Below are 22424 nucleotides of genomic sequence, written 5' to 3' on the forward strand. Positions count from 1 at the left end.
ACATGCTATGCTGTTCAATAGAGATGTTATTAAAGTGTTAAGTCTTATCATTAGTCGCTATGGAAATGCTGTAGATGTGCATCATACTTGTGCATGATTTTTAAGATGCAATACATGGATTTTTCTTTTATAACTTTTAAAAACGCAAAGCAATTCAGGTATAAACATCTGCAAAATCTGGCATTTTAAGAAAAAATATCTTGAAAAATCCAAACATCTGTTTTAAAATAAATAAAGGAACAAAAGACATGCATGCCAACAAGATAAAAATAAAAACAAATTATTACATTTGGAAATATTTTAGCAAAGTTCCAGCCATAAGCAATTTATGCTTAAAACAGCATTAAACCTCTAAAAATAGGTGTTTCTATTATAAATACCAATCTCAGCCAATAACTAGAACTGTGACACTACAATAATTCACCTAAATAGAGCAGAGAACTAACTTATTACAGTAGGTCTGACATAGTACTGCTGTAATAAGTTTACAAGAAAACATGTACACACTAAGACATGACCTGCTCTAGATAAAGAAAAAGCAAAAGAAAATGTCCAGCATGCAGTATGCACTCCCTCTACTGGGCACTGAGATTATTCTGAACAGTCTTAATAAAAAGAGAGACTATAATGCAACATGTCCCGTCATGCAAGGGCTTTCCGCTTACCCCCTCCCTCATTTCAATCATAGTTTAGATTCTCACACAGAGTGCTTTTAAACTCTCATATATACTTTCAAAATCTGACACTCTTCTTAAGGAATGTAAACATCTAACTCAGTCCCAGAATAATCGCTGATGATATGAATTTAACTATGGTGTAAGCACACAAGGACTTTCACTAACAGAAGAGTACCAATAGTAATCCTTGTGTTTGGTTATCCTTGACCAATGTGGTCAGGCTGCCCCTCCTTCAACCCCAAATTTAAACAATAGACATTCTTTCAGAATGAGAAATGTGGCGATGGCTATTTAATGTCTGCCAGAGGAGCTTGAATCTGGACAGCCAGGATATATGGCTAATGCAATAATATTTATAAAGGCAACACCAAGGGGGGCGGACGGTTGGCTCTGGACAGTCAAAGGATACAGGCAACATTTGTAGTTCTTTTCCTTCTCCTCCCATAGCGCTAGCTGAAGGTAGGGGCAGAAGGTAAATTTGTGCAAATAACTATAACCATAGGGATCAGCACTTAAAGAACTTTCCCAACCCTCTCTTGCCAGGTTACCTGCTACAGAGCTTAAAAAAATGTCACCACATTGTCTCATACACTCACCCTGAGCAGTATGAAACTGCATGACGACTTGAGGTAGGAGGGAGGCAGGGAGCAGAAAGCAAATAGGAAAACAGATGAAAAACAGAAAGATCAGAGATGGCATATGTATATATGAGTAGGGCCCTACCAAATTCACGGTCAATTTTGGTCAATTTCATGGTCATAGGATTTTAAAAATCGTAATGTTAATGATTTCAGATATTTAAATCTGAAATTTCACAGTGTTGTAATTATAGGGATCCTGACCCAAAAAGGAGTTGTGGAGTGGTCACAAGGTTATTGTAGGGGGGGTTGCAGTACTGCTACCCTTACTTCTGCACTGCTGCTGGCAGCGGCACTGCTTCAGCGCTGGGCAACTGGAGAGCAGTGGCTGCTGACCAGGAGCCCAGCTCTAATGGTAGAGCCACCATCAGCAGCAGCGCAGAAGTAAGGATGGCACGGTATGGTATTGCCACCCTTACTTCTGCATTGCTGCCTGGGCCCTCAGTCAGCAGCTGCCACTCTCCAGCTGCCCAGCTCTGAAAGAAGCAGTGCAGAGGTAAGGGTGGCATAGTATGGTATTGCTACCCTTACTTCTGTGCTGCTGCTGGCGGGGCGCTGCCTTCAGAGCTGGGTGTCTGGCCAACAGCCACCGCTCTTGGGCCGCCCAGCTCTGAAAGCAGCACAAAATAAACTTGCAACTCCCACTACAACTTCCTTTTGGGACAGGACCCCCAATTTCAGAAATGCTGGTCTCCCCCATGAAATCTGTGCAGTATAGGGTAAAAGCACACAAAAGACCAGATTTCATGAGGGAAGCTCAGATTTCACAGTCCGTGACACATTTTCCATGGCCATGAATATGGTAGGGTCCTATATATGAGAAAGAACTGAAAAAACAAAAGGGTGGCAACTGTGGTCTGGTTCAAGGGGATAGCAGGGAGAAAGCAGAGATGCCCAGTGATTGCAAGGAAGATACAATAGTGCTACCCCACACTTTCAAAAATGACAAGGCAGGGCCCAACAAATCATGAAATTAGCTTTAAAAAGTGTGAGATCTAAAAATAATAAACATTGGATTCTTTTTATTTGCCTTCTGGGTTCTGAGCCTTTAGGATGCATTTTTTGACTTGCAACCAGGAGGACTAAAAACTTGCCTAAAAAAATGAAAGCTGAGATTACTTAAGTAATCACTTGCCTCCGGGAGGTGGGGCTTTAAGAAAAAACACTAAGTATCATTAGATTCAAGATAAAAATCACAAGAGTTTGCAACACTGGAGATACCACACAAAATATATAAAGGCTGATAACTACTACTCTAGATGCTATGTTCACCAAGAGTAGAAAAAATATTTAAAAAGATAATTCTTCAAAGAATCAGAAAGGCTAGTACCGAGTCCCTTATTCAAACAGTTAAGGATCAATTCCATTAACATCTTGACCATAGAACTAGCAAAGTACACCTATATCCCTAGCAAAGGGATACTCGTAAATTCCTTCCAAGAGCAGAAGTATGAGTGACTGCTCTCATCTTTTATGCAAAAGCGTGGATAGCTAAGACTACAAACCCATTTTGATCTGAGGATCCAGGCTGCAATGCTCGATAGAGCCTCCATTCTTGCTGGTCTATTAAAGAATAGAGTAACTGCATAAAAATAGTGCTAATCCTCCGATGTTGCCACTGCAGCAGTCATGGATGCAAATTTTGTAAGTCCCTAACCTTCTGTTTTACATTTTGCCACTTTGGTGTTGCCACTAAAATAAAATATGCTCTCCCTGAAAGATACAGACATGACTTTAATAGGGAGTCTTGACAACACTGAAGGAGATGAGCAGATATGCAAACAATTCTCCTGTACCTAGTGTGATAATCTTCATCTAGCACAATTTACTTTGCAGATTGCAATTGCTCCCTGGTACATAACAATGACTTGATATCAATTGTCACAACATACAGCTTATGTCAGATCTACAGCAGACAGAAACTTACAAGTGATCTTTTCCACAATAACCATCCTACTTGGTTCATTTCTTCTCTCCAGTTCTTGCATGGTCTTCCCTCCCTCTTATTTCTGCACATGGTGCATATCTACACTCCCTGCTGTGCCATTCTGCTGACTCAGTGTGCTAGCAGTTATATGTAAAATCTGCTGATGTTCTGATCTTTGCAGTGATGCTCAGCGATCAGGATATCAGTACATTTCTCTTATCTCCAGGCATACAGAGGACACCACCGAAAGACAGCAAGACTTTGTTATAGTAAGAACTAAGGCTCCAACTTTACAAAGATTTACACATGGGCTAATGTTCATGACCTTGAGTAGTGCTAAAGGAAGTACCCAAAGTGTATGAAGTTAAGTATAGGCGTAAGTCCTAGCAGGATCAGGGCACAACATTCTTTGTTTGATAGGCCTTGCTGCTTGCTGGATCATTGGACTTGGATTTTTACTTCTTTTTTTTTTTTAAATGTTGTCAATTTCCGTCTAAAAGTAAATTTCAACTAAATAATCCACCACATGTAGAGAAACCAAAGGCTTTTTTTGAAAATGCTTCTGCAGCTCATTATGCTCCTCATTCACAGCTTAAATTTAAGCAGCTCAGCACTAGTTAAGAACAAGTTTGGGCATTTTGCCATGAAAAAAATGGAAGAATTACTATTCATTTATTTTCCAACATCTCTTAACAGGTTCCACGCCTCAAATTCTGTTAAGTTGCCAAATACTGTGTTCAAAATAAGTGAACCTATAAATATTTCCCTTTTCCTAGCTGTATGCTCTACAAGGTTTGAATCTGACATCAAACAATGGTGAACAAGAATGGTAACAGCACTATTTTCCACTACTCATAGAACGAAGGCTTGAATGTCTTTCAAATCTTACCAAAAAGGCAGTAACCAATATTCTGGGCAGAGGGCCAGCATGTGCAGCCTTTCCCATAAAAAAGACAACAGGGATTGCAGCAACTGTGCTGATTCCTCCATAGCTGGTTATGTGCCATCCCATTGAAGGGAAAGCAGTGGCAAGAGAGTCTTCTGAAATATTACCTTTCATTTAGTGTTGGCGTTTGTAGCTGGAGTAGTATACATAGCCAGGACCCTTCTGTCCCAGGGAGATGTGCTGGGATCAGGAAATTCAAAAATCCCAATCTGGCCTTGTCTATACAGCCAAACAGAGTTTAACAACAGTTGATGAACTTCACTGTGGCTGAATCAGACTAACAATTTAGGCTAGCCTGCCATGACAGATATAAACCGTGTTATAACCCAGTTAAAAGCCATGTTTTACTCCTCGACACTCTGACCTAAAATCATTAGTTTTTTAAAAACATAGGTTGGCCATTTATACCTAATAAGCACTATTTGACCACAGACAAGTTTAAAAATTCTTAGTAAACTCTGTTGTTTTAGATGTATAGATAGGGGTCACTGACTTCTTCTGTGGCCTTGGACAAATCATCTAATCTCTCTGCCTCAGTTTCCTCACACAATAAAATAGTAGTTTGTTCTAAATGACTTCTTCTGTGGCATAGTAAAATGAGGATATTAAAACTTACTCATCTCACAAAATTTTCACTGGGAGTAAACATTTGTGAAACACTAAGCACTAAAGCACCATGTGATAGTTAATTATTATGAGAGGCTTCCAAGTCTGTTACCCAACCTCTGTAGACTGTAAGCACTGTAAATCAGAGACCACGTCTTTTTTTCTCACTAGTGAGGTGCTGGCATAGCTTTGCATGTTTCAAAATAATAAAATGGTAATAACAATATGTATGCCTTCCTTTATTAACACTAAATGCCAATACAGAAAAGAACAAAGGTCAGAATACAAACTGTACATGAAGAAACTGGGACTAAAGAGAATTCTAAAATTTAACTACCTCATTGTATAAAAAATACTAAGACATCCAGTGTTAATGTCCTATCTAATAATGAAGGTCCCGACTCTGCAAACATTTATACATGTGCTTAACTTGGCTCATGAAGTAGTCATATTGAAGTCAAATGGATTACTTAAATATATAGAGTTAAGCACATGCTTAAGTGTTTGCGAGAATTAGGGCCTACAAGAAAATGTTTAGACAGCATTATATTTTTCTGTGTGCAAGTCAAGTGTTTGATAGTCTACTCAAAAAAATGTTTAATTTAAAACACTCACCACTTTTCTTTTCCTCTCTTTATAGTCAATGTTCATTTCCTTATGTTTCTCCATAGCAGTCTCTAATTTATTCTTAAAATCAATGGCACATCTTAGACAATCATCATTTATTCCTGCTCTGGTGAACAACTACAAAGCAAGAGACATACATTCTTATTATTTCTGCTACACACATCCCCAAGAAAAAAATTCTTGGTTTTCGTCCATTTGTAACATGACATGCAATAAAGCAGTTTGCTACTATAATAAGCAATCACCGGTGATCCCAATTCTCTCCTTTTACCTGCACTTCTTTCAAAAACCTTTTTTTTAACTGGGGGAGTAAGAGCTGATAGCCGCAGCTAGAGTCAACCAAGGAGTAGGCAGATGCAGTATAAGTTTTCCTCTGTGAGCGCACCTCACCATACAAAATTGCGATCCCCTGAAATGGACACTTGAGCAGAGACTACCAATTGTGCTGAATGAATAAGTGATTTTCTAATGTCGACTTATCTCATAAAGACGTATTCATTTTCACTTTAAACCTACCATATAGGCCACATTTAAACTGACATCTCCAAAAATGAAAAGCTTGTGCACTGTGCTAGGTAGCTTAAGCAATGTTGAATGCACTCAAATATAAGTGATGCAACACTGACAGTTCCTAACTCAGATTTATATTTAGCCAATTATTACCACCCTCCCCACCTGACATATTTATAACAATTATTTTTTTCTCAGTTTAATTTGCTTTGTTTAGTTTTCTTCAGACTTTACCCTCACGCACTTTTATTGCTTGTTGTTGTTTTTGCCATACGTACAGACCAAAGATTCAACACATAAGTGCATGAGCCTTTAGTTTGCACCCAGACGCTGAGTTTGGTGCAGCCACACCATCTTTAGGCTTTTGTAACTTTTGGCAAGATGGTCTTTATGTGGGTCCCCATATTACGTGGTTTCATAATGAGTGTTGGCATTTTATGGAAGACAGGCTGAAAGCAAGCAAAAGAGGGGAAAGAGGGTTTTTTTATTTTTCTTGGCAGAAGTCATCTCACCTGAATCCAAGACTGCACAGATGGCAAGAATTTATTTCTGATGAGTTTGTGCGCATCTATGATATTGTTTATTATGGCAGTATTGTCTTCATTCTCACGCACATTCACATCTGTTGAAAAGGGAGGAAAAATACACAAGCATAATGTCTTTAGCATCTTCAATAAGAACCTACAATAAATAAGTGGAGATGGCACAACATGAAATTCTAACAATTGATCTCTTCAGAGATGAGTCACAAGATTACTATGTTCAGCGTTAAAGCTAAAAATACTTAACTCAAAGACCAAAGAGAAAGAAGGGAAAATGCTTTCATTATGCTGCATAACTCTGAAAAATTGATGCTAAACCAACACAGCTTAGGTATTACCATATGAATCAAGGATATAATTGTAATGCAACAGTGACTAGAGGTTCCAATCAGGGATCTGAACCCTACTGTGCTAAGTACAGCACACACATAATGAAAAGTTGGCCCCTACCCCAAACAACAACTCTAGGAGCCTGATTTTCAAAACGTCAGGAATGCAGTTACCTGTGCAAAATATGCAACTGCCCGTTAAGCTTTCACAGTTCCTAGAGCTGTATGCAGAAATGGCCAGTTATATATCTTACTAGCCATTTACATGTGAAATTGTAGTTAACTGTATGCACATGTACAGTTAACTGTAAGGCACCAGACTCCTTAAAAATCAAGCCTGGTTTTTCTACAAATAACTCAACCTCTTGAAATGATATTAAGAATCATATTTTAAAATCCTTGCTACCAGCATTCGATTCACTATTTTATGATAAGTCTTTACAAAGTGTTGAGAGTTTGATTGCCTATTAAAAAAATGTTTCCCCACTATAACTCAAGCATATTATTGTAGGGTCATGACTGAGGTCAGTAATTTTAAAGAGGTAAGTGTTGAAAGCATTGAAGCACAGCCTTCCTCTCCACCTCCAAATAAAGTTACATATATCGTGCAAACAGAATGCAAGCAATTCAGGACAGGAAATCTGTCTTATTCTAGGTGTTGTAATACATTAACAATGCCATATACTAAATCTTAACCAACGGTTGATTAGTAAAATCTGTAAATTACGTCATTAGTAAATCTGCATTGAAAGATGGTTACAAGATGAGTGGCCAGACATAGCAGGGGATCTGCTAGAGAGGGCTGAAATATAAAATATTAAGTTTTGTAGTTAACGGCTTAACTTCAGATACAGAACATTCTCAAGCTGTTTGTGAGGTACAGTACTAGGTACCTGTGGAAATTTCAAGGTTGAGAGTGTATTTATGAGAACCAAGCCCATGGTTCCTAACGAAGGTTTCATAGTCATCGTCATTGGAGGCAGCAGCAATTATTTCAGCTTCTGAACGTTCCCCTCTCTCTATTTCCTTTTGCTCAGGCAGCCCCAACTCTTCGTTCAGGTCCCTGTTTCTACCAACTATTAGACATGGGGAAACAGAAGGAAGGTCCTTGCTGCAACAAGGCTGTTCGTCATCCATGTGTCCAAGCAAAGATGGCTGGCAATCTGCTATCTGCATGGATAAGGAGGAAGTAGGTTTGTCCTCATTAGCAGTCCTCTCTGTGACAGGGTCTAACTCTGCATCATTCACAGTGAAGTCAAATGGATCTGGCATCAAAAGCCGGAAACAATTCTCCATCTCTGTCAGTGTGTCTTGGATTTCCTGGGACATTTCTGTCAGGAGATAATTGTTTTAGAATATTGCTACGTGCGATACAAAATGTCTACAGCTCAGAAGTGGAACAAACTCTTTCCCATTCCTCACTATGAGGAGGCAGTACAATGCTTACAATGTAAGTATACCTGCCAAAGGGGCAATTCATTTATCTTTAAATCAGGAACATATTCCTATGCACATGGGTCCTCACGCCTGCCTTCCTCCCCTCCAAATGCCCTGCCCCCCACATCAAACTGATATTATTCTCTGGTCTCAAGACGTACAAAATAGAAACAACTCTCTTTCCTATCCCCCGAAAATCTGAAAATCTCAGAGCACTTATCAAAGATGGCCTTTTAGTTGTTTTACAAAATATGAAGTAGAGCAGATGGATTGGTAAGGTTATTCTCAGCAATGTCACTGGGTAAGAATCCTACAGTCCTGGAAGTTATGCTGTTACAGCTGGTTACTGATGCATCTATGAGTAACAACCCAGACACATTTCAGCTGAAAATGCCTTAAGGAAACTTAAGACACAGTTTTAAATTCCACATCCACACAACTGTTTATAGCGCACAGCCACACAAATATTCACAGTGCACCAGCAAAAAGTATTTGTAAGTGAAGCCAACACTTAAAAACTGTACGGTAAGAGTCTCCACACACACCTCCCCCCCTCATTCTTGAGTTTTTTAAAATTAGTTTGCTACAAAATCTTTGCTTAAAGAAACAGCTTTCCAGTATGCACAGATATCCATGGAACTTTTGCTGGACCTCCTATACCATGTACAGGATTCCTACAGTGGTATTTAGCAAAGCCTTTTAGAACACAAATACTCTACATGACACCTCTTTGATGCCCTGATTCAGAGGATACTTAAATCACATGTCTAACTTTAAGTATGTGAATACAGCCATTGATTTCAATTGGACTCTTCACATGCTCAAATTTACACATATATCTAAGTTCTTTACTGAATCAGGCCCAAAACACTTAATTACCTTCTTTTGTATCACCCCGCATTCTACCTGAACTCCTGGCACAACATCACTTGCTTTTTTTACCCTACACTATGTCTACATATGCACTACTTTCCTCATTCGCCTCTACAGCCCATTACCACATGGATAGCTGCTTTCTTGAAGGCTGTATTTTATATAGCATAATTCCTTAATAAACTTTAAAGTTTTCAGAACATCTCACCTTCCATTTCTTTTTCAGCTCTTTTGGCTCTCTCTTTGTAAATGTTATCTAATCGTTTCTGCTTCTCCTCCTCCCTTCTCCTTTCAGCCAGAGTTCTGACATTTATGTCTTGAAAATCCACCTAAGGAGGAATTGAAGAAAAGTGTTATATTCATTGTAAGAAATACAGAAACACTCCCAAGATTCCTCTCTTTGATGAAATATCCTTTAACATCAGTAAGCAGTGGATCTCTTCATAGTACTTCCTTTTATTGCCCCTTCTCCCAGAAACAGTAACTATGGTAACTTTTTTATTAGTGAAAAATGAGATCATAGAAAGCAGAAACCTGAACATTCTCTCTGCTGTCCAGAAAGGAATCTATCTTGATGTACCCTTTATAATTTTGGGAGGCCCTCACTTACAGTAATGGGGGGAGGGGGAAAGAGGTGTCACATATGAACTAGATAGAGAATATGCAAAACTTATGCTAGGTTCACCCATACAACTCAAGAATTTTAGGGTAAAAGCCAAAACTGCTACTTGCACACACTTTCCCCCAAGAACTTTGCATGCAAGCAAACTAACCAGTCCAGGAGCCAGCCATATCCCCTGCAACATACAGTGAGTAAAATCACTGAATTTTGGCTTTTACACTAAATTTCCTGGCTTTGGTGGATTTTTCTCAAATCTTATTTTTTATTTTACTCCTTTATTTCTTATTTGTTGAAGTACAGAACACAATTTAAGTCATTCACCTTACAGTAGCTCCAACTACTGTTTTGATTTTATTAATTTTAAACGTTAGGTTTTTTGCTTTGCTGTTTTAATTTGCTCATGAAAAGGCCTGAGAATTTAATTGTTTTTCCTTCCAAAAATTACATTCTGATGTACAAATCTATGAGCTAGCACTAAGAAAAAGCTGACTTTTGGTTGCTTTAAACCTTATAATTTTGTTACATGAGACACCTCATCCTGCAAGTTACTGAGTACCATTAACTAACTTCCATTAACTTCAATGAGAGACGAGATAGGCGAGGTAATTTCTTTTATTGGACCAACTTTTATTGGTGAGAGAGAGACAAGCTTTCATGCCACACAGAGCTCTTCTACAATGCATTAACTTCAATGCTAGTTTATACGGTAAAATGCTATGCAAGGAGTACTTAGGAACTATTATTCTAATGGAATTAGCAATCCCTCCCCAGATACGAAATTCACATTCTGAACATCCAGATGAAATTTTCTTTGGTCATAATTGTTGTACATGAAACAAACCATATTTCAAAATAAAATGATGTTCTGAGATTTTGTTTTGTTGTGATGTAAAGACCATATAAGGTCCACAAGATCATGTGGTTTAAATCACCGCCCTTTTTCACGTGACTGTAATTATAGTAGGAGAGCAAAATCTGACATGCATAATAAATGCCTGTACCATTTGGAGATCAAACTATAAGTGTGTAGCAAACAAACATCCCCTTTTGCTTCCTCCAAGAACCTTTCCTCTACAACATGCACCTGTACTTCACTAGCCAGGAATCAGGAAAATCAGGTCTATTCCTAGTCCTGGATTTCACACATTTTTGTCCAGTCACGTGTGTTTGTCATTCACTCTCTGTGCAACCACTGGCACATTTCTTAAGCCCCAATTCTGCAAAGCATTTACACATCTGTTTGACTTTAAGCAGAGATTTAAATTCTACTGAAGTCAATGGGAGTTAATCACAAACCACCGGGCTTTGAGTCTAAGCACGTGCACATACATATTTTTATCTATCAAGGCCCTAATCTTCTTGTGTATCAAATACTAGTTTACCCCACAGGAATGAAGTGAGACTTAACTAATATTTGTAAACTTCTTGAAGCTAAGGGGTGGGGTAGGCAATATTTCAATTTTACAAAGTAACTGATACCCAGAGGGACTTGCAATATAGTACATTTAAGGGGGGAAATGCATCTATATCTACAGGCAGACAAAGGTAGTTGCATGAATACACCTGATTTTGATTCCCCTCATCAATCTTAGTGGTTTTACAAATCACATTTGCTTTTTAGAAATATTTCTTTCCTCACATTGCGTGTGTCGCTCTTTCAGTGAACAATGAAAATTGTATACAGTGATGTCAGACATACAAAGTAAGTAAATGCAAATAAAACCCAGAAAGTTTCCTTTGATCTTTAGTTATACCAAGTGCATCTAACATTAGTAGGTAACATTTCATTTAAATATGATTTCAGACTTGTGAAAAGGTTGCACAGTGAGCTAGTGGCACAGCCTGAATTAGAACCCAAGACTCTCCAAATCCCAGTCCTGTGTTCTCACCGTGACACCTCTCATGAAGCAGTTTCATTCTTACATAGAGCAGTGGTGCCCAACCTTTTTACACAGGAGGGCCACAAAACCCTAAGCACAACCTTGTGTGGCCACTATTCTACATATTTTAATAAGATTTAAAATCACCTGTATTGATTTATAGATAGGTTGTTTCTATGTACAGTGTTGTCTATTTACACACTTGTGTAAATTAAAATAATGTAAACATGATGACAAAATGCTAATGAATTAGCCATTAGTATATTGTGTTGAAGCAGGCCACGGGCCTTATAAAATGCTCTGGTGGGCACTGCACTGCCTGCAGGCCATAGGCTGGCCACCCCGACATAGGGAAAAGAGCATCTAAAAAGCTAAAATAGAATTACTCTGTGTTAGCTCAGTGGGTTTGAGAAATTATGTTGGGTGTTCTTGGTTAGATCAGAGTAATTGTTCTGCCTCTATTTGTCTCAGAAGTAGATGCCTTTTCCTTTGTGCTAGTCAGACCAACATACCAGAATTTGAGGTGGAGGGGCACACAGTCGTACTCAGTTCAGGCCCGCTTAAATGATAGCTTTTTAAAAATATATATATATATATTCCACAACAGAAAAATGTTTACATCAATCTTGGGAACAACATAGCGTATAACTATCAGCCCAGTGATGTAGGAGTTGGGTTCTGTTGTATTAATTTAAATAGAATAGATGGGCCAAAAAGTGTCAACAGAACCCAATCACTGTCTAACATTAAACAGTGTTAAACAAGGTTTGTGGTTTGGTACAAAGACCTCAGCCTCCTTCATACCAGGAAAAAAGTCAACACATTTGAAATGTAAAGTATGAAATATGGCTTTCATTTTGACAACATTCCTAGTTCCCTTTGCTGGAAATAGTTTTTAGAAGGAGAACTCCCTTGTTTGACATTCCCTTAAGAGGGTATCCCAGGAGATAAGAACTATCCTTTTAGAAAAAAGAGAAGTTAGTTCCGATGGGCTGTATTAAAGTTTGAGCCCATTTTATCCCAGGTGTTGTTTGGGATTCAACTAGAGCCAGTAGAGGTAGAAATGTTATCTGGGTCCCTTTCTCTGCATCAGTCTGGTCAGGACATCTCTCAGGATTAGGATGACAAAGGCCCAGGATCCCAGGAAATGGTGGGGATGGTAACCATGATGGTGAAGCTTGCTTCTATATTCCTCCCCCCCAAAAAAGTCTTTTTCTTTAAGGACTCAAAAAGGAAGTGATGGGGGGGGGGGGGAATAGCCCATCCCCTCATTATTTTGTCCACCAACTAGGCCTAATATCCTACACCAATTTTGATTCATTCATATTCCAGTTCCACATCTTCTGTTTTTACCAAGTATGATTTCATCATAGTTCTTGAACCATAGCAGTAGGCCCCTTTGTTTAGACCAATTTAGTCTGTCTCCTTTTGGCACTTTCCTCTCCACTCCTCTCAACATCTGTTACTGTAGGTTACTGTGACATCTTATGCAGGCAGGGCTTTGGAGCTGAGCTCCGGCGCTGCTCCAGCTCCAGGCAAAAACCTGCAGCTCCACTGCTCCGTGCTCCAGCTCCAGGCTCTGCTCCAAAGTCCTGTATGCATGTTCATATGCTTTTTACAGTTAAGCTGACAGTTAGAATAAATGTGTAGGCCCAATTATAATAGCTTTCATGGCACACAGGAAACCCACGCTCAGCTCTTAATTCTATTGATGCCCTTCTCAAAGTGAAAAAGGTTGAGGATACTGTGCAGATAGCACTCATGCTACTTAATCTGAATAGGAGTCTTGTATCACTCAAATGCAACCCCTCACTATTAGGATGTGCTGACCTGTTCAGTCTCCCTTATGCAGAAGGTGGTGTCTGTCTGAAACAGAACTTGAAGGCTAGGTGGGAAAGGAAAATCAGCAGGGATACTAACAGAAATGTAACATAACATCTCATTACACACTTATGGCTATAAATGCAAAAGTCTTTTTACATCTAATTGAAACCCACTTTGCCAATAAGGATATCTTAAGCCTTTTGGGACAGTAAGCAAGTAATTACATTACTAATGGGCAGAGCAGAGGTGGAGATCAGTGGCCTTCAGAATATGCTCTTCCACTGTGTCCACCTCTTCCCCGCACCACCACTACCACCAGTCTGAAATGTTTCTGATCAGAAAAAGTTACATGTTGTAATACAGCTAGCATTAAGTTTATTAACCAATACAGTTCCCAGCAGTATCAAATGGTTTAAAAATACTAAGCTACAGGAGAGTGGGGATGTGTGGAAATCAGTGCTTGTGGAGCAGTAAAATGAAGCAATGTAACTTCTATATCCAATTAACAAAGTTACCTATATATCAGTGATTTGGTTAATATTGCTCTGTTAAAGCTTCAGATCCTAAATCAGCTGCCTATAAAGGCAGAAAATCTTTGGTTATGGCTATAGCTTGCAAGTTGCCTCCAAGCAGGATCCTTAATTTCCTTAGAGCAGTACATATAACAAAGCAAATTGTTGCTGCTTAAATAAGCTGTGAAGAAAATTGTACGTTTTTATTGGGGGGAGAGGCAGCAAGATATTTATACATTTGGAATTCCTTCAACACCTGGAAGAACAGACAGACCATACTGCACGGTCTATAAGGTCAATACATTGGCTCTACTAGACCAGACAAGGAGTAGGGCTAGTAAAGGGAGAAAAAGGAGAGAAAACAGAATCCAGTGCCCTTGAGTAAGGACCTGATCCAAAGCTCATTAAAGTCAACGGATTTTGCATCAAGCCCTAATCCCCTCCCAATACCCCTTTTGTTTAAATCATTGAATATCAGATAAATCACCTCTATTAAATGCAAATGTCAAGTATTATGCAAGTGAAGAAGTAGTTTGCTAGGTAATTAATTAGGATGCAAGACATTTACGGCTGCATAAGTCAAACCACCACTTTGGAACAAACTGGAAGCCAATGAAGACTACATGCATAATATGCTCCTAGTGAGACAAGTTGCAAAACTATTAGGCAGGCACATACTGTGCTATTGCACTGATCCACACTAATAAGGTGACAGATGTAGGTAACTGCATCTGAAAAGAAAACTTTTGACCAACACATTGAAAAAGTGTTCCTGGTCAGTGCTATTATCAGCGCATAGAACACAGCTGGAGGTCCACTTGGACCATCCTTCCTCCCTCCCCAGATTGGGGGCACGAGGTACGAGCAGTAGCTGTGTTTCCCTCATGCATGCAAGGGAGTCAAAGTGACTTCAGCCAACCGTTTTTTTTAACGGTTTACAAGCACTAGTTTAGTATTGCTCATGTTGAGGAGCAGTCAGATAGCCCCAAATCACTGTTAAGCATAAGAATTTCACAGTGGATCAGACTAGTGATCCATCTGATCTAGAGTCCTGTCTCTAACAGTAGCAAATGCCAGCTGTTTTAGAGAATGCTATAAGAAATGTTGCAGGAGGTAGTTATGGGATTGTGTACCTACAAGGGAATTCTCCTCCTAATCCCCAACAACTAAAGGATGTCTTAAACCCTTAACGACAGCAGTTTACACACATTCACACTATCTATCTATATATATATATGAAAATATTGTGTGGATGTGTGTAAACTCTCTCTCTCTCTCTCTCTCTCTCTCTATATATATATATATAAAAAAAATCTAATATTTACTATTCTGAATCTAACTATTCCTGAGACAAGGTGGGTGAGGTAATACTGTTTATTGGACCAACTTCTGTTGGCAAAGCAGAAACTTTCTTCAGTCCTTGTCATGCAGGTTTCCTTTGAGGACACCTTCAAAAGATGAGCCTGGGAACTCAAATTCATAACTTTGCTACACACTATCATGGAGTAAAGACACTGGATTTATGACTTATTACAATAACCCATTAACCTCCTTTTTTGTCCTATGACTGCAGAGGTGTTAGCGGGCCATTTCACTTTGAATGGTCCCTTACAATGTGTGTTAACTACTTACACTAACCACTCTGTTCCACCTTGTATTTAGCTGCGACACGCTGAGTACCCTTCCCAGACCTGAGGAAGAGCTCTGTGTAGCTCAAAAGCTTGCTTCTTTCGCCACCAGAAGTCGTCCAATAAAAGATACCGCCTCACCCACCTTGTCTAACATCCTGGGATCAATGCAGCTACAACACTGCAAACCTAGATATTCTTGTCATTCAGATAAAGCATCCAATTCTTTTACAGTCCTGCCAAGCTGTTAGCCAGAATGAATATCTTGTGACAGTGAGTCCACAGGCCAGTTATGCATTATGTGACAATATTTCCTTTTATCAATCTTGCACTCTTTTCATTGTGACTGAACATCTTTGTTGTTATACTGTGATAGCAATAAATTAGGGTAAATCTGTTTCCAGAGTTTATGCATGCCCCCAGTCATTGTCATTGCCTCAGTCATTCTCATTGTCCCTCTCAGGGCTGGTCCACACTAAGAAATTCAGCTACATGAATAGCGTAGCTGAATTGTACCCTAGTTCGAACTACTCACCCGTCCAGACGCCGTGGAATCGTCAGCGGCTCCAAGGTCGACTCCGCCACCGCCGTTTGCAGTGGTGGAGTAGAACTATCGTCCACATTAGACGCGATAGTTTGAACTCCGAGAAGTCGAACTCACCGCGTCGACCCGGCTGGTAAGTGTAGACTAGCCCTCAGAATGTCTTCTAGTTTTATTGTACCTGTTTTTAAACATAGTGACTAGAATCTAACAGTATTTAAAGTGAGGGCATGCCCTGATTTATAAAACGGGCATTAAAATGTTTTCATTGTTCTCAATCCCATTCCTTACATATCCTAAAATTCTCTTTGCTTCTTTTACTATTATTGAACATTGAGCAGAGGCCTTTATTAGAGCTGATGCAATCCTTAGATTAGTATAGAGAAGATATTGATTAGAAGTAGGGAGGTAGTATTACAATTATATACAGCATGAGTGAGACCATTACTAGAATTCTGTGTCCAGTGCTGGTACCTATACAAACTGGAAAGAAAACTACAAAGAATAATTTAAGGTCTGGAAAACCTGTTTTATAGCAAGACTCAAGAAACTCAATCTATTTAGTTTATCCCAGAGAAGGTTAACAGGCATCTTGATCATGGTCTACAAATATGGAACAGAAATATTAGTAGAAGAGACTAATTTAACACAAAGGCATAAGATCCAATGTCAGGAAATTAAAATTAGACAGACTGAAAATTAGAAATAACAGTGTTAATTAACAGTCAAGGCAATCAACCATTGCAGCTACTTATCTTCAGATGTTGTGGAATCTGGCAGTCAAAGTCTTCCACTCAAGAGGGCTTGGTGGAGTAAAGTTCTATGGCCTATTATACAGTTGGTCAGATTATTAGATGATCATAATGGTCTCTTTCTGTCTTGATAATCTATGAGCTGTGCACAGTGGCATCTGGAGGGGAATACCTCAGTGGTTTGAGCATTGGCCTGCTAAACCTAGGGTTGGGAGTTCAATCCTTGAGGGGGCCACTTAGGGAACTGGGGTAAAAAACTGTCTAGGGATTGGTCCTGCTTTGAGCAGGGGGTTGGACTAGATGTGCTCCTGAGGTCCCTTCCAACCCTACGATTTTATGTATGCGTAGTTCAAATGTCCTCCAATGTTATTTTGCATTCATCTACCATTGTGTTACCTATTCACCTAGCTTGGGTATGTCCCTCTGAAGTTCCTCAGCCTTTTCTAATCGTAACTAACCAAAAGTTTTGTTTCATCTCCAAATTGTCAAGTCACTGTTCATCCTCTTTTACAAATTATTAAACACCAATCCTAGTATGGCACTACATGCCATCCCATTAGTAGCCTTTTCCTATAATGAAGGTTGACCAATTGTGTTCTTAACTTTCTGGTTTCTGATCCATAATAGTAATTCTCCCCCTCTCCACCCCACAACTACTTAGTCCCTTAGTAGATCTAAAGGCAGAAAGTTGAAGCAGACAAATTCAGACTGGAATTAAGGCTGAATTTTGAACAGTAAGGGTATTTAACCATTGGAACAATTTACCAAGGGATGTGGTGGATTTTCCATCACTATCAAATTTTAAAATGAAGATTAGATGTTTTCCTAAGAGATATACTTTAGTTCAAACAAGAATTAATTCAGGGAAGTATTGTGGCTTGTGTGATACAGGAGGTCAGGCTAGTTGATTACAATGGTCCTTTCTAACCTTGTAATTTATTAATCTAGCCAGATGTGAGCACTGGCTTTACACCAGCTGGCTTCAGCTGAGACAGAAAGAGCCAAACATCATCATCCATGTATTAAAACAGGAGATTATACATCCCCTCTAGCTCGCCTAATAAGCTATGTACCCATTGAACAGGAAAGTTATTAAAGAAACAGAATCCTGAAAAACCCCAAGAGATCATGTGGCATTGAACTATTGTTCCTTTATTAATGAGATCCAACAGGATAGTGGCTAAAGGTGAACATTGATATTACAGTATCAATAGAGAATGGGTATATTTAACGCTCTGATTAGTAGCATATGAAGTAGTATATAAGCTTTGCAAGGCAGTAATTAACTAACAGAAAAAAACAAGAAATACAAAATATATTACAGTGTCTCATTTCTTGTTACTGCCTTTGATTTACACCTCTAGAAAAATAAAATTTGTGTTGAAGTGATCTTTAGGTATTGTAACATAAGAAAAGACCTATCCAAACAGGGAATTTACACTCTCTAATCTGAAGCAGTAAAATAAGACATGTTGTAGGAAAAGTTTACAGGTTGTGCTGTTTTTTTATTTATTTATTTTTTTTAAAGTCCTAAGCAGTACAGAAAGAACTTAGGTTGGTGTGTGTGTGTGGGGGGGGTGGGGGGGGGCGAGCTTAACCGGTATCTAAATTTCAACAAAGATGTGAGCAAGAAAAAACAGCATTCAACACATTTGTCAAAAAAGACAGAGAGATAGACAGAAAGAGACAGACCTCAACTTTGTTTCCAGCATATATCCCTTTATATTATCTTACAGTGGAGAAATCAACATCTTCCAGAAATCAGTCTTATCTTTCTAAGCCAGAGTATGAGTAGACGTGGAGAAGTAAACATGCAGAAGTAAACAGGCAAAATACCTTCTTGTTCTGTTTTAAGAAATGGTATCCTAGGGAGAGTTTCTTGTAGGCTTCTCCATATTTCTCATGCCAAGCTTGTACAGATTTAATGGCTGTTTTTTTCAGTTTTTGCGCTACTTCTTTTGGTGGGGGAAGAGGCTGCTCGTGGTCTGTTTCAATTGTGAGCTCCAAGAATTCTTGAAAATTTGAAATAATTAATGTCCTAAACTGATGTGACCGGGTGAAGAGCTCATCCACAATTTGAAAAGCTGAGAAGCGTATCTCTGCATGTTCTTGATTCAGCTGTGTCATCAGTAGATGATACGCATGACTAATATGTTCACCGGAAGACCTTTTGAAAAGCAACAAATATTATCAACACAAATACAACCACCAGTAAGTGAGCTTTTTGTCCTACAGATTAAAAATATTGTTTAACAGAAAAAAGGAAGCTTTCTGTTTTGACATGAGATTAAAAGATATTTAACCCCCAAAAAAATCACACCCAAAAAAATCACTAGGAGTCTTAACGAGTTTTGGAGGAAACCCACCATCACCCATTATTCCTACGAGTTTCCCTAAACTTTCAAGGCAACAATCAATTCCAAAGTGTTGCTTAAAGCAAAAAGAAGAGTCTGGAAGAGGCCAGACTAATGGGTCACTATGACCTGTTTTTTATATAAAATAGTGTAAGATGATAAAATGCTAGAGAGAACAGCCCTATGCCAGTATGTTCCTCAACTGAAGAATTTAACCACGCTTCATACTTGCAGATTTTCTTTAACTCTTTCATTTTCTCTGGATTCAGTTGAGGATCTCCTGAGGTTGTGAGATCCTCGACCAGCTGAGAGAGCTTTTGGTCCATCTGCAGAAACACATAAAACAAAGATAAATAAGATCACATTTTATTTCCCTGGCATTAATATTTTGACTGGGTATTTTTATATATATTTAACGTTTGCCAGGCCAGCAGATTTGGTATTCCACTACATTACCTGAACCAATGCTTATACCCTCATCTTGAGCTGATGAGTTTTAAGAATTTTATTAAGATGATATTAAAATAAAAAGAAAACTGTACAGAGTTTAAGCATAGAAGTTTCTGGTTATCAAATTGGGAGCAGATATGCTTGCCAAAATCAACCACAAAGAACCTGTGTGACAAGTGGCATAATGTTATGCCTTGGCAAAAGATGAGCGGGGAAGTTGTCTTTTCAGAAGGGCAATGAAAGCGATTAGGACTCTACCCATGTTGACATGACCAGCTCAACAGCATTCCTGACAGGAAGTGTATTGGGGCATGCACAGCATTATTCACAAGGTACCTGTTCATTAGGTGGAAGGGGGAAAGGCCCCTTGAGCAGGCAGGTGGATATATGCAAATTTCAAAGATTTAGAAACTGCTGAACTTGAATTAATATGCAAACTAAATACCATCAATTTAGGCTTGAATAGAGACTAAGTGTCATAAACATATAGCTAAGGGTAGCATAAAATCCCTCTTTACGCTGTGAAGGGTTAATTCCTCTTTTACCTGTAAAGGCTTAAGAAGCTCAGATAACCTGGGGGTACCTGACCAAAAGGACCAATAAGGGGAGAAGATACTTTCAGATCTGTGGGGGGAGGTTTTGTCCTTTGTTCTCTCAGGAGACAAAGGGAGAGACCAAGCAAGTAGTCCAGCTTCTACTGAGATGATACATCTAATATTACAGAAATAGTAAGTAATAGTAAGGAAAGGCATTAGAGTATCTTTTGTTTTAGCCTGTGAATTTTCCCTGTGCTAAGAGGAAGGTTTATCTCTGTTTTTGTAACTGTAAAGTTTTGCCTAGAGGGGAAATCCTCTGTGTTTGGAATCTTTTTGTTACCCTGTAAAGTTATCTTCCATCCTGATTTTACAGAGGTGATGCTTTTATTTTTTTAAAAATAAACTTCTTTTAAGAACCTGATTGTTTTTCAGTGTCCTAAAGACCCAGGGGGGTTGATCTATGTTCACTTTGTAACCAATTGGTTAGGATATTATTCTCAAACCTCCCCAGGAAAGGAGGTGTAGAGGAATGGGGGGATATTTTGGGGGAGGTAGGGCTCCAAGTAGCCCTCCCTGAATGTTTGTTTCAATCACTTGGTGGTGGAAGCGATACTAAGGGCAAGGAAGGAATTTGTGCCTTGGGGAAGTTTTAACCTAAGCTGGTAGAAATAAGCATAGGGGATCTTTCATGTGGGTCCCCATGTCTGTACCCCAGAGTTTAGAGTGGGGAGGGAACCCTGGCACTGGGAATGGCTGAGCCATTACACACATTAAATCTATTTCCCCATGTTAAGTATCCTCACACCTTCTTGTCAAACAGTCTGAAATGGGCCATCTTGATTATCACTACAAATTTTTTTTTTCTCCTGCTAATTGCTCATCTTAATCAATTAGCCTCTTAGCGTCAGTAGGGGAACTCCCCCCTTTTCATGTTCTCTGTATGTATATATATCGCCTTACTACATGTCCCATTCTATGCATCCGATGAAGTGTGCTGTAGCCCACGAAAGCTTATGATACTCTGAAACCCGTCATATAAATTCGTTAGTCTCTGAGGTGCCACAAATACTCCTGTTCTTTTTGTGGCTAGAGACTAACACGGCTGCTACTCTGAAACCTGGGATTTTAAAGAAACCTATTCAGTGACTGCTGCACTTTTGACAGTACTGCTTGGCTTCTGAGGCCCCTTCGCCCCGGGGCAGCGGGGGAGACAGGGCCAGCCATGGTACCCCGCAGCGATGGGGGAAGCCAGCTCCACACACGACCCACCCCACACACAGGTGCTGGAACTAGGGGTGCTGGGGCTCCGCACCCCCGCGCTGGACGTGGTTTCCAGCACATGCAGAGTTTACAGTTCGGGTCAATGGCTCCCAGCACCCCCAGGATACAAACCCAACCCGCCCCTCAGCCGCCCCGGCCAGGGACGCGCCACATACCGGCGCTCCAGCCGACGCTCCGCGCAGACCGGAAACGGGGTGCTGTCCGCGCGCCCCCTGACCTCGCTTCCACAAAGCCAAACGCCGGCCTCTGCGGGATGACGTCTCGTAACCGTCACTCGGCGGCGCCGAGTCACCGCGCGAGATGGGCCGGGGGGCGGGGTCTTGAGGAGCCGCGAGCTCGAGGCGCAGCGCCAAGGCGCTCCCTGGAGAGAGCGTGGGAGCGCGCGGGCCGCAAGGGGGTGCAGAGACCCCAGCGCCGCGGGGCGGGGGGAGTGCGGGGCATAGCGCCGCCCAAGGGCCCACAGACACCAGCGGGGGGAGTGCGGGGCATAGCGCCGCCCAAGGGCCCAGAGACACCAGCGGGGGGAGTGCGGGGCATAGCGCCACCCAAGGGCCCAGAGACACCAGCGGGGGGAGTGCGGGGCATAGCGCCGCCCAAGGGCCCAGAGACACCAGCGGGGAGAGTGCAGGGAATAGCGCCGCCCAAGGGCCCAGAGACACCAGCGGGGGGAGTGCGGGGCATAGGGCCGCCCAAGGGCCCACAGACACTAGCGGGGGGAGTGCGGGGCATAGCGCCGCCCAAGGGCCCAGAGACACCAGCGGTGGGAGTGCGGGGCATAGCGCCGCCCAAGAGCCCACAGACACCAGCGGGGGGAGTGCGGGGCATAGCGCCACCCAAGGGCCCAGAGACACCAGCGGGGGGAGTGCGGGGCATAGCGCCAGCCAAGGGCCCAGAGACACCAGCGGGGGGAGTGCGGGGCATAGCGCCGCCCA

The 22424-nt window shown here is 40.6% G+C and overlaps 1 protein-coding gene across 2 annotated transcripts in view; it reads right to left on the bottom strand.

The window, feature by feature from the left end:
* The window catches only part of UVSSA (UV stimulated scaffold protein A), a 98746-nt gene extending 76972 nt beyond the window's left edge, over positions 1-21774 (bottom strand). Inside the window, exons 1-7 of one of the 2 annotated variants that reach the window (XM_039540725.1) lie at positions 21648-21774; positions 19454-19551; positions 18708-19038; positions 9321-9441; positions 7696-8133; positions 6444-6553; positions 5410-5538 (exon numbers count right to left, since the gene is read on the bottom strand). In XM_039540725.1, the coding sequence (XP_039396659.1) occupies positions 5410-5538; positions 6444-6553; positions 7696-8133; positions 9321-9441; positions 18708-19038; positions 19454-19551 (1227 nt within the window). In that variant the 5' untranslated portion in view covers positions 21648-21774. The remainder of the gene's footprint in view (positions 1-5409; positions 5539-6443; positions 6554-7695; positions 8134-9320; positions 9442-18707; positions 19039-19453; positions 19552-21647) is intronic. The other variant, XM_039540726.1, reaches the window with a different exon arrangement.
* Positions 21775-22424: the final 650 nt, after the last annotated feature.

The sequence above is a fragment of the Mauremys reevesii genome, linkage group 5 (assembly GCF_016161935.1).
Source record: "Mauremys reevesii isolate NIE-2019 linkage group 5, ASM1616193v1, whole genome shotgun sequence".
NCBI lineage: Eukaryota > Metazoa > Chordata > Testudines > Geoemydidae > Mauremys > Mauremys reevesii.